Source organism: Xenopus tropicalis, chromosome 5, assembly GCF_000004195.4.
Source record: "Xenopus tropicalis strain Nigerian chromosome 5, UCB_Xtro_10.0, whole genome shotgun sequence".
Taxonomy (NCBI): Eukaryota; Metazoa; Chordata; class Amphibia; order Anura; family Pipidae; genus Xenopus; species Xenopus tropicalis.
The window spans coordinates 24,952,965-24,965,670 of NC_030681.2; the positions used below are offsets into that span (position 1 = coordinate 24,952,965).

Consider the following 12,706-nt stretch of genomic DNA (forward strand, 5'->3'; position numbering starts at 1 on the left):
CTGTACCACCATAAAATGCTGCCCCATCTAGTTGATAACCACTGCTGATGCAGAATAGAAATGAACATAAACACTCCCAGCTGGCGTACTTAACAAGCATATATGCCATAATATAGTGTTTTTAAGCTCTCATGTGGCCAGAGCATCACAGGTCTCCCCTGACCAAAAAATAATTCTGACTGAGACAAAACAAGATATTAAGTTATTAAGCAATAATTCTATCTCGTCTGAGATGTGGTCAACTGAGCTAAGAGGCACCACTGGAGTGTCAGTACCAGGCAGGGGGGGCAGATTTGGGATGACAAGCTCCAGTACAATTTGTTTGGTTTGTACCAGAGTCAAATTAATGAAAGATATAAGGCACATTCAAAAGCTAAATTGCTCTGGGCTGAAAAGTAAAAAGCTGCACTTATAAGTAAGGCTGTTTTTTTTGCTCTACTGTGCACGTTAGCACCTGGCCTGGGGCCAAAACAAATATAAAAGTGGAAGAAGATTATTAATGTGTGTTCCTACAGATGGTTAGTGCCATTTTCAGCTAACAGGAGCACCAGCCTAGGGTCTCAGGTAAGAGATTATAACCACTGAGAGGTGCCTAACATCTGGCAATCATTCATAAGTGGAGCAATATGGCCTTCCCCCTGAGCGGGAATATTAGTTGTCTGTATACGGGGACCAAAACTACGGCCACCATAACCAGTATCTACTTGATCAAGGGTACGTCCAGACATATATCTGGCAGGTTTGAAAATGGTGCTGGGTGAGCACAGCATCAGGCCATGGGTGATTTCCTTACAGGAGGCATAATATATTAAGATCTAATCATAAACCTGGAGAAATGACCAGGTCACAACCTGGATAACCAATTTAAGCATACATCGGATAGTTCGGTGACCTTGCCAAAGTAGTGAAAAGTCAGTAGTACCTGCTTAGAGGAAAATATACATCACAGAGCAGTGAAATTATGAGAAGAGTGGGTAATGAAAGGATGCTCAAGGCGAACAGTGAAACCACAAGCACAGATAGCAGCAGTGTCACAGGCCCAGGGAGAAGTTATTATCACCCCAAGCTTACTTTGCAGTTGTGGTGGAGTTCCCAGCACCTCTGTGTCCAACATCTAGTGGTGTTCTTGGCTTCCAGTATTTGGAGAAGGAAATGCTCAAGTCACAGTTATGGCCTTGGATTGGCTTAATAACAATATAGTCCACTGCAAGTAGATATGATAACCATCCTCAGTTAATTTGCAGAAAGAATATGTAGCAATTTCACATAAACAGCCTGCTTTTTTAGGCACCAAATGAACCGATAAATAAATATACACTAAAAAATCAGTAAATTACAGCAAGGTAAACTTTCCAGTTGTAATAAAGGGGTTAATAATACTAAACAAAAACTGTATTGTGATTTTTCTTATGCCAATTATAATGTTTTTACACAAAAAAAATAAATAAATAAAACCTTAGTGTTGCTTTAAAGATAGATGATCTCATTAATTCAGGGCAGGGTGAAAAGTGCAAAAAACAGATGAAAAGAACCATGTGTTTTCCAATTATGCACACTGACTTGAACTTTGCATTAAAGGGGACCTGTCACCCCAAGTATGGATAATTTAATTAAAAAAAAAAAAAATTTGGGTTTCATGTTTCATTTTTAAAGGACTTTTATTATACAGTTTTTTATGTGTGGGCGACAAGTCCCCTTTAATGGTGCAAAAGTGGAATGCAAAGACTTGCGTTTACCCCATGAATATACATTGCTTGCATTTAGAAGCAACAGCTGTATTCATGAGTGGCAGTTGGAGGTAGGCACATTAGTGTACTTGTTCCTTGCCTGCCACCCATCCCCAAACACTGGCGTCATTCAGATGCACAAGTTGGGGAGCGAAAGTACAGACTGCAGAGAGCCCTGTATTTACTGTCTGCCCCATGCCTCTGCGCTCTCTTACTGGTACCAAATATTGAATTCAGCGCCAAGGATCAGAATGCTGGTATGCAAACAGCATATAGCAAACAGGAGCACCAGTCCTGGGAATCAGGTAAGCAATCTTAATCACTGGGGATGCCTATCATTTTGGCAGCCCCCAATGATTTAAACTTTCCTTCTGTAATAATGTATTCCCAAGCTTTGGGGTTCATTATCATAAACTGGAAAGGTAAATTTATTATGCCATATAAATATGCCACAGTAGAAGTAGGATGTCTTAACCCTCAAGTTGCAAGAGTTCAGAATCCATACCTCGAACTTTCCCAAGTGTCTGTCTTGCTTTTCTGCTCATTATGGGAAGGGTCAGAACTCCATTGCTTTTCCCATTCTCTGTCATTGCAGATGACAGAAGACATGCAGTTCCTACATGCCCCGGAAGAGTGTCACCTTGCACCACAGCTTCACTCAGATCTTCCTATAATATTAAACATAATCTACCATTAGCCACTAACAGAACAAATTTGCCATTTCATTAAACAGGGCAATGCAATGACATGTGATTTCTTATCTAAGACTGAACTGAATGCACCTGAGGTTTCAGAGACATGAAATCATTATGCACAAATCTGGGGACAGAAGCCTTACCCTAAATAAACTCTACATTCCTAAAGAGTAATGGAATCCCAAAGAGATGTATTACAAAAGCAGATATAACAGAGGCTTCACACACAGAGATTAGTTGCCCGCCACAGATCTCAGCTACGGCAGGCAACTAATCTCTCCTAAATGCCTTTCTACCGGCAACAAAGGGAATCACTGGTGGAAAGGCCTACGCATTGATTTGGTTTTCCAAAGTTGCGCATAGTTGCCTGTAGGAGGAAACTTTGGAAAACCAAAGTGTTGCATAGGCCTTTCCATTACATTACATTACATTAACATTTATTTATAAAGCGCCAACATATTCCGCATCGCTGTACAATAATATTTCCACCGACAATTCCCTGCATGGGACATCAGCCTTAACTATACTTAGTCGATTCTATAAATCTTGTAAAACAACACAATATTTGAGACAGAGATATAAACTTCTATAACTACCTCAAAAAAGTCAAAAAGTAGTTCCAAATTGTCTGGTTCCATGGTGTGTATACTGAATTCTGTCCAGCGATCAGGCTGCAGGGCATAACCGCATTCTGGCTGGGAGTGACGAGACTTGTACTCTGTATTGCTTATTAATGAGATGTCAAATGTGCTAGCCATCTTTGGAAGAAGAACAGGAGAAACAGCATCTTGCTCTTCATCTTCACCTTCTTCTTCTAAGCCTCCCAGGGTCAACTTCACTCTGTCCCCACAAGAGACAAAACATTAGAACAAATTGCAGCCCATAGGGAGTGGGGAGATACTTTAATGGAGGTAATTTGAAATTAAAGTGTTAACAGAGAGTAGAATCAGAAGTATCATTTTATGTTTCGTGAAATATATGCATATTTATGTTACGTAGTTCATCTAAACAGAACACTTAGGGGCTAAAGAAGGATAAGGCTAAAATAGAGTATCTATGTACTGGACTTGTATCAGCCAAGAAGCACAAGTGGCTCCATATCCTTTTGATCCTGGCCATACTTTTTCCTAATGATGATGGCACTAAACATGCTCTGGGTGTCTGCTCTGGGCTGATCCAGCTGCTTATAGGCCATGAGTGGCAGAACTCACTGTTAGCATCGGTGACACAAATGTTTATACATTAACCCCCATATAGAATAAACGGCCCAAAGTATGCTCAGGTGCAGTTACCCATAGCAACCAAAAAGATGTATGCTTTTAAACAGGAAACTGGCCATACTTAATAAGATCTCCTCGTTTGGCGAGGTTGATGCAGTCCTCACACATGCAGGACAATGCAGAGGATCTCTTGGACTTTGGGAAAGATGGTGACATTGCAGGAACAGTACCCTATGCCAATGCATTTCTCTGTGGACAGGAGAGTTGACCTGGGGCCTTAAGTTTAAAGTGGCACCCCCCAGTGTAAATCACTTTAACATATAAAGCTTAGGCTAGAACTACTAGGCTAAAAGTGTTATACATTATATTTTGTGTCTCTCTAGTAGCAAAATGTGATCCTTTTCTTCTTTTCTGCTGATTCTGCTCTGGGGTGCTCCTGTGAACAACTCTGAAAGCCTATAGCATTGATGTTACCTCTCTGCTGGTACAGAAAGTTCAGCATATAAAATACATAATACATAATTTCTAGCCATTTTCATTCTTGGTTGTAGTTTGCCTTTGAGTTCAATCTGAGTTCATTTTGTATAAAGTACAATTTTATTAAAGGTCAGCTTTTATTTTACTTTATATAAGATGCCCATAGCTTAATGTCCGCATAGAACATATGTTCACAGGCTTACTGAACTAATTGCCTTGGCAATATAACTTTGATATTTTCATATGTCTAAACAATTGACAATACAGTAGCTCAAAATATGCCAGCCCTATTCATGTTTAAATGCAATTCTGTACACATGAGTAATATCTTAATTAGTAATATTTAGGGCTTTCTATAACATACTAAAAAATTGCTCATGCTGGTCAGTAACATTGGACAAGGTTGCAGTTTGTATAGACCTCAGAAAGGCTGTGTTTTAAAAAATAAAACTATTTCTTCAAAGTCAAATATTACATATTCAGGAACATAATCACCTCGTTATCTTTAGCAGATGGTGGCATAGCACAAACATAAGCCATATTAAGAGAAATTAGTGCATGAGCTACAAAACTATAGGCATAAGATAGGGAATCTTGTACTTCTTATTGTAACCATAAGGCTATTATAAGCATTTCAACTGCAATTTCTGTTAGGTCAAGGCAAGATCTAACAGGATCTTCATTGACACTAACCTTTTTGGGGAGGAAGAGAGCTGCAAAGTCATGACTATTCAATTAGTATTTTTTGTGTATGGGAAAAAAACAAAAAAAACTTATGTGTAGTCAGTTACTATAACAGCAAGCAAATCTATGCTCTCAAACATCAAAACTTATCATTGCCTTACCTAAACCTAGACTTTTTAAATTTTTTTTTAGAAATAGAGACAGGTTGTTTTTCAGAATAATGTAGACGTATTCTAAGCTCTGTCTGACATGTCAGCCATCCGGAATCTAAAGTTTCAACGCCATCTGGCAAAATAGATAAAAGTTATCAGTTGCAACAAACACAGCTTGTACACATCTTAAAAGATAATACACAATTTAATTCCAAGAGACAGTCCCAGGAAACTGTACAGTGCTAGCAAATTACTCACCATGGGCACACCAATATTATTAGGCAATATACTGTTCTCTTTTTATAGCACCCGTTTACTGCCGTGTACATTCTACTGACAATTATACATTTATAAAATCTGAGGTTTATGCCAGCCTACTTATGGTGCAGATGGCATATAGAGGCAAGCGCTATACACCCAATCGAACATGAATCAATAAACTTTACTTTGAAAACATATATACGTGATCAGCCAGCTGAGCCAACACAATGGGGCGCAAAGATCATCTAGATCAGTAGGGGAAACTCTCCACAGCTCACCATGCAATTAATGGCAACTATACCATACACTTACCTGCTGCATTGCACTTAGAACAAGAAATACCTATACAGATATAGAATCTTTTATCTGGAATGCTTGGGGCCTTGGTATTTCTGGACAAGGGGTCTAACCATCAAGTACAAGGTACTGGTTTATTATTAGAGAAAAGGGAAATTACTGTTAAACACTATAATTATTTGCTTAAAATGGAGTCTATACCGATATCGATATACCTTTCCTGTAATTTGGAGCTTTCTGGATAACACATTTTCTGATAAAGGATCCCATACCAGTACTGATATTGTTCCTGCTTCAGGCTGGAAAGTATTGCAGCTTTTTTAGGATGATATCAAGGCATATCCTATAAAAGCTATCATTTTGCAAATCATGTTACTCTATTCTATACTGTTTATCCAAAGCTCCCAATAACTCTCTACACTACATTTCTGCACTCCAAAAGTGGTGACATTTTTTTATAACGCCATAGCTGTATATGGTTCCTAAACATACCTTGCCTCATTTAAAAAAATAAATAAATAAATAAATAAATAATGCCGTATAATGTATGAATATACATCCCTGTATATGTAACCAATGTAACAAGATTTTGTTCCAAGATCATTACACAGTAGCATCTCCTATTAGACAATTGTGTTTGCCTTTAAAGGAAAAGTAACACTAAAAAATGAAAGAGCTTTAAAGTAATAAAAATATAATGCACTGTTGCCCTGCACTGGTAAAACTGGTGTGTTTGCTACAGTAACACTACTATGATATATATAATAAGCTGCTGTGTAGCCTGGGGGCAGCCATTCAAGCTGGAAAAAAGGAGAAAAGGCACAGGTTACATAGTAGATAACAGATAAGTTCTGTAGAATACAATAGTGTTTTATCTGTTATCTGCTATGTGCCTGTGCCTTTTCTCCTTTGAATGGCTGCCTCCATGGCTACACAGCAGCTTATTTATATAAATTATAGTAGACTTTCTGAAGTAAACACAACTTTTACCAGTGCAGGGCAGCAGCACATTATATTTTAGTTACTTTTATACACTTTCATTTTTTGGTGTTACTGTTCCTAGATTATGTATGTTAAGCAAGTCATAAGCCCTGAGGCAAGACTCATTGGCAGCACTAACTGGCACCATATTTGGTATGTGCACGCTAGAATTGTGCAACTTTGGCCTATAATTATTTAGATTAGAAGCTGATGCAGCTTTGCCAAGATCTTGGTCTTAATTTTTATGCTGTAAAATACATTATATTTTAGCCATTTTAGTGTTATGGATTTTCTTGTTGGTCTTTCCTTGAGTTTGAAAATAAGTGCTCTTTTGCTACCAGTGCTCTTTTGTGTCTAAACAAGTAGAAAAACGCGAGCAGACACATTTCAGGGTGTGTCCAGGAAATGTACCCTTTTTTTCATTTAAGTAAAAGGAAGGCAGAATTTTGTGAAGGGAGATGCTTGAAAGCCTTCAGAGAAACTGCATGCAGGTGCTTAACGAGCCTGTAAATATACATTTATGGTTAATAGTAATAAGAACCCTATCTTTATATTTTTATATATATATATATATATATATATATATATACATGCAACATAACAGCCTGTAGAAAAACTATTATATAACAAAGGACTTAATAACACGTTCCCATAATTTAATTTACCTTAAACAAAAAGTAAGGCAGGAAAGCCTGGTGATTTTACTTACTGTGGACTCCAAATTCTCCATCATCTATAAGGTATTCATCATCTATAAAATGACATTTAAGAAAAAGAACATTACTGACAGAAAACAATAATAAAAATTTACATAATTTACTCTAACCGTATTGTGACTTTTGCAACCATCGAAGTTGTCAGGAATTTATCATTATTTCATATAATTTCTTCCTGGGTGGCATACCTTGAAAAAGAGTTGTAGGACTTTGCCACAGACTTGCATTGTGATGTATGCTTAAAAAAATGAGCCAGGCTTAATTTATCTAGGCTGCAAACAGGCCAACACTTGTGAATTATGACTTGGCATTGATCTCTTGGCTTTTTTTGCATACAATAAGCTTGTTGGGAGATAATAGTATAAGTAAATAACTGGTTTCTGCTGGAATAAGATAACACTAAGCATGCTGGTCAAAGGCTAAGGTAATCTATTATTTTATGCTTTGGTTAAAGTCTTATTAATAAATCACTGCAAACTGATTTGTTTGCCAAATGTAAAGAGCAGTACTGATACCACCATTATCAATATTATCCTTTACTTATATAGCTTATATCAATCAATATAGCTTTCAAAGGGCATCTAAAACTGTTGGAAAAATTTGCACGTTTTTGGTCTACTTCTTGGAAGAGAGTTTGCCAGTATGCTGCTTGCTAGCATTATGGTTGGCATCTTGCCAGTGGTATATCTAAGGTTTTGGGGCCCCTGCAGAGAAAGTTTGGGGACCACCCCAGGGATGTTTTTTGACTCTCAAAACTAGCCTCTTGAAGTCACAAATGGATCTGTGTTCGACCATACAGCTATCATCGTGACTAGCATGGTCTAAGCCAGTGCACTCCAGCTGTCAGATGCAGGGCCCCATTCATCTAATTTAGCTGTTTTGGCTAATTACACAGGGCCTCATAAAGAACCAGACACCACCCTGTGATGCATGACCTGTATTTTCAACACTGCATCTTGCTGTTATCTTAAATATGAAGATCATTAAGCAAATATGACTTAATCATATTACACTGTAAACAACAGGATATACTTCTGTTGGTCTGTGATGGAAAAAATCTGTTTTAAGTTCCAGCTCCAAGGAACAAAGAAAATTAAGTCCGATTTATACTGACCAGGAAGAGTATTATTTTTGTATCTTTACATTTTGCTATATTCGTGTTGCCGTTGGCCCTAAAAACATTGCTACCTGTTCCAGCCAGAACACAGTGTTCCTTCCATGCTGGCACTGGCAAACTCCATTTTCTTCCCATACCATTCAAATTCTGGCAAATGTGCAAATATAACTAACAGATAATTAAAGTATGCGCTTAACAAACTGGTGGTCATACCTAAAGGCTTTATTGATCGAGGCTGCAGATGGGTCTCCCACTTGTGAATTATGACTTGGCATTGATCCCTGGTATTCTGTAATTCAAAAATTAAAGGTCTACAAAAATATAATGAAGCCAATTTTACCATTTTGACTTCTTCTGTTTAATGGGTTCAAGTAATAACTGTCAGCCACTGTTATTCTCTCTACCTTATAAAATATGCCATAAAAATTAATCTGTTTAGGCACCTTCTGGGATAATGGTGGGTCAATGGCTTTTTTGTAATCTTACGGATTTTCTTTGGGTTGAAGTAGGCATGCAGAAACAATTACCAACAAGCATACCCAAATGGACCAAGAAACGCCAAGAAGTTATGGGGCTTAATACCTGCAGGACATATTCAAACGATTTGTAATATCTAAAATCCTATATCCAGAAAAGAACATCATTAAAGCCTAAATGTAAAGTGAAGAGAAGGTGGAGCAGATTAAGGAATAACAAGGGTAAGCATACTATAAAAAAAAATGTGGTTGTTCCTTTGTTAAACATGTTAATATAACACAATGGTTCTTAACCTTCCTAATGCCGCGACCCTTTAATACAGTTCCTCATGTTGTGGTGACCCCCAACCATAAAATTATCCCTAAGGCCATCGGAAATATGTGTTTTCCGATGGTCTTAGGCGACCCCTGTGAAAGGGTCGTTCAACCCCCAAAGGGGTCCCGACCCACAGGTTGAGAACCGCTGATATAACATTTCTTGTCTACAGATTTTCCATATTTTATCACATTTTTATTTTATATACTCCGAGTGGGATCAACCCTACTGTACTCCCCATCTCATGTCAGATGGACAGCGCAATATGGTCATTGGATGATACTCATCTACTGAGGTTTAAGGAGAATTCACTATCAGAAGTAAAGAGAATGGTACAATAATACAAATGAACCATTCCATGTATAGTATACATATACACTTCAATGCTCTTTTAAACAGTGAAGAAATTAAACATACAAATTATTCTGATAAATCGCCTAATACTGGCTTCTGCTGTGCTGGATGACAAATAATGAGTACTTGTAATTTTATCAATTGAAAAGAAGGCACTCAGGATTGAGCATAAAAATAATGTGCTTGAGGTGAAGGTATGGATAGTAGAGTGATCCATCTGGGTGGAGGAAGTCATGAGAAGTGAGGGGTGGGAGACAAAGGAGTTGTTATTTGTGAAGCATAACAATGTGCAGGACAAGGTAAGCCAACAGGAATATAATATAAAATATATAGTACTTTGCCTTTACTTGCAATACTATGACAAAAACACATACCTTTGGTCCCAGAAAGCAACCTTTAAAATATCGATATTTCAGTGGAATTCCTACAGCAAGCTGAACGCTTGTTTTCCAAAGGTTACTGTTTAGGAAGGACAGAGAATGAAATACATATATATGTAATAAATAACAGTAGCAATGCAGTCATACAAATTACTATGCAATTATGAAATCAGAAGCCTCCAAAAGGCATCAAATGCCAACAAGAACAACCTCTGACTGTCAGGGACAATGAGAGCAGTAGTTAAGTAGCATCAGGAGGACCTGAAGGTTGCACATACTTTTTTTTTTTTTTTTTTTTAACCATTGAGTTTTATTAAGAAACAGATTACAGACATATTTTCCAATCAGGACATCAAAGGAGAGATCTTATGGTACAAAGCATGTATCAAACTTTTGTGACATAACATGTGGTTTGATGGATCTCATTGTGACAGTACATACCCTGTAATTCTGTATTCCACCGTTTTTATGTTTAATAAATCTACATTTAACTACTACCTTAACTCGACTATAGGTTGCACATACTTAATCCCAAAATTTACACTACTTAAGTATTAAGTATTCCATGAATGTAGGCTGCCAAGTACATTCCACAAATACCTTTGAAAGAGATTGGTACCATTTTAAAATGAAAAGGCCTGGGGACAAGGAAGCTGAGACAGAAATTTAAGACCAGATGCTAAAAGAAAAAGCACTAAGTCCTGCGCTTAAGGGCAAATGCCCATACCTGATGCACTCTTACCTTCCAGTTTGTGCCTGTATGTTACCCAACCACTCAGATTGTAAGCTCTACGGGGCAGGGACCTCCTTCCTACTGTGTCTCATACCACATGGCACTTATATATATATATACATATATGTATTTATTGTATTTATTTATTATATCACTTGTCCTCCCTGTGTGTAATTTTGTATTCTGTAAGACTGTACAGCGCTGCGTACCCTTGTGGCGCTTTATAAATAAAGTTATACATACATACATACATACATACTAAGTAAAGCTAAATATAAAATATATATATATCTTTTTTTTCTATTCAAGCTTTATTTAGACAAAAACAAAAACATCATAGAAAGATACATTTTGTACATTGGTTTTCTTCTCATTTCCATGTACTTTCTATTCATATCTGCACATTTGTTGATTGTATTATTTTAGTTAAACATCATATTTTTATACATATCAACAATAAAAAAGGAACTTATACATTCGGTAGTTGTGTACTAGTCTTTTTCAGCTTTTACTCTTTTTGTGCTATTTCGGTTGTGTCCTGGTATTTATTTTATTTATGGTTCTATTTGCCCTGTTTATATTACCTATTCTCTACTTGTGTCTTTTTTGTTAATATATTCTTTCCAGGGTAGCCAGACTGCTAGGTAGTCCTGGTAATTATCTCTAATTGATGCTGTTATCTCCTCCATTAGGCACAACTCATTGATTACCTTAAACCAGTGCTGTCCAACTGGCGGCCCGCGGGCCGCATGCGGCCCGCGACCCCCCTCTTTGTGGCCCCCCACCTGTCTGGCTGCTTTGATGGCTTACCTTTGAGTAAGCATTAAATGGTATCATTACTGAGATTAACTGGCCCCCTGCATGGTTCTCACCTCAGATTCAGGCTGTAATCCCTCTGTATTGTTTAAAAATGTAATCCCCTGTGTTTTTCACACCTTTTAATACCTGCATTGTTCACCCCCTGCAGTGTTCACACCTCAGGCTCAGACTGTAATCACTCCCATTGTCCACTTCTTCACACCTCAGACATAGGTACTGTAGGCAGAGTATGGCACATACAGCCAGCATAGGGCAGGTAGAGTATGGCACATACAGGCAGCATAGGTCAGGGAGGGTATGGCACACACAGGCAGCATAGGTCAGGGAGGGTATGGCACACACAGGAAGGGTAGGGCAGGCAGAGTATGGCACACACACACAGGCAGGGTAGGGCAGGCAGAGTATGGCACACACAGACAGCATAGGACAGGCAGAGTGCTGCCTGTGTGTGCCATACTCTGCTTGCCCTATGCTGCTTGTGGGAGGTGAACCTGGCAGGGGTTTGTTGTGGGAGTTTGTTAGCAGTTGGAAATAGCCGTTAAATGGTCCCAAAGGTGTGTAATTATGTACTGGGGGTTGCTCTGCTATCCACAGGGGAGGAGGAGGCATATGGAATTTAAGGGTATATCTTAATATGACATAATTCTTTCACATATGAATGATGGTTGATATCCCCACAGTAAGGACCAAGCATTTGGGATTTTGCTGTGCTACCACCATTGTGATAAAATAGGTGTGGTTTGAAGTGGGTGTGGTTTCAAAAAGGGGAGTGGTCAAAACTGGCGGCCCTCCACCATGTATGCTAGAGAAATTCCGGCCCTCGGCACCGTAGAAGTTGGACAGCACTGCCTTAAACCATTGATCTTTTGTAGGAGTTTTGTCTGACCGCCAGTGTACTGGTATTGTGGACTTGGCTGTCATGAGTAGTTTTAGTGTGAGATCTTTTTTAGTCCAATCTGCAGGTTCATATCGGTATATATATCTTTTTTATTCTTTTTGCTTACTAAGTAAATCCCTGGTCACTAAGGTACCAAGGCATCATCTGTGCCACCACTGTGATATGTATGTATATATGCAAAACCTTATTTATGAAGCGCTGCATGGATATGTAGCGCTGTAACTCTTACAATGTACAAAAATATACACTGGGAGGACAAGAATTAGAATAAATGCAGTTATTAATTTTTTTTTTACATAAGTTATCTTGCATAAAGAGTATTTTTCCACTTTGTGCTCCATTCATTGTCTGCCATGGGGAGCTATACATAACCCTGTATAATGCATGCCAAAACATTGGTTGT

At 38.1% G+C, this 12,706-nt stretch overlaps 1 protein-coding gene across 3 annotated transcripts in view; it reads right to left on the bottom strand.

Annotated features, from left to right (window-relative positions):
• gpcpd1 (glycerophosphocholine phosphodiesterase 1) overlaps positions 1–12,706 on the bottom strand; it is a 39,578-nt gene that overhangs the window by 16,097 nt on the left and 10,775 nt on the right. For all 3 annotated transcript variants that reach the window (NM_001142145.1, XM_012962810.2, XM_012962811.1), the window contains 7 exon segments: positions 1,072–1,204; positions 2,233–2,395; positions 3,019–3,262; positions 4,965–5,088; positions 7,204–7,245; positions 8,541–8,616; positions 9,848–9,932. In NM_001142145.1, coding sequence (NP_001135617.1) covers positions 1,072–1,204; positions 2,233–2,395; positions 3,019–3,262; positions 4,965–5,088; positions 7,204–7,245; positions 8,541–8,616; positions 9,848–9,932 — 867 coding nt within the window.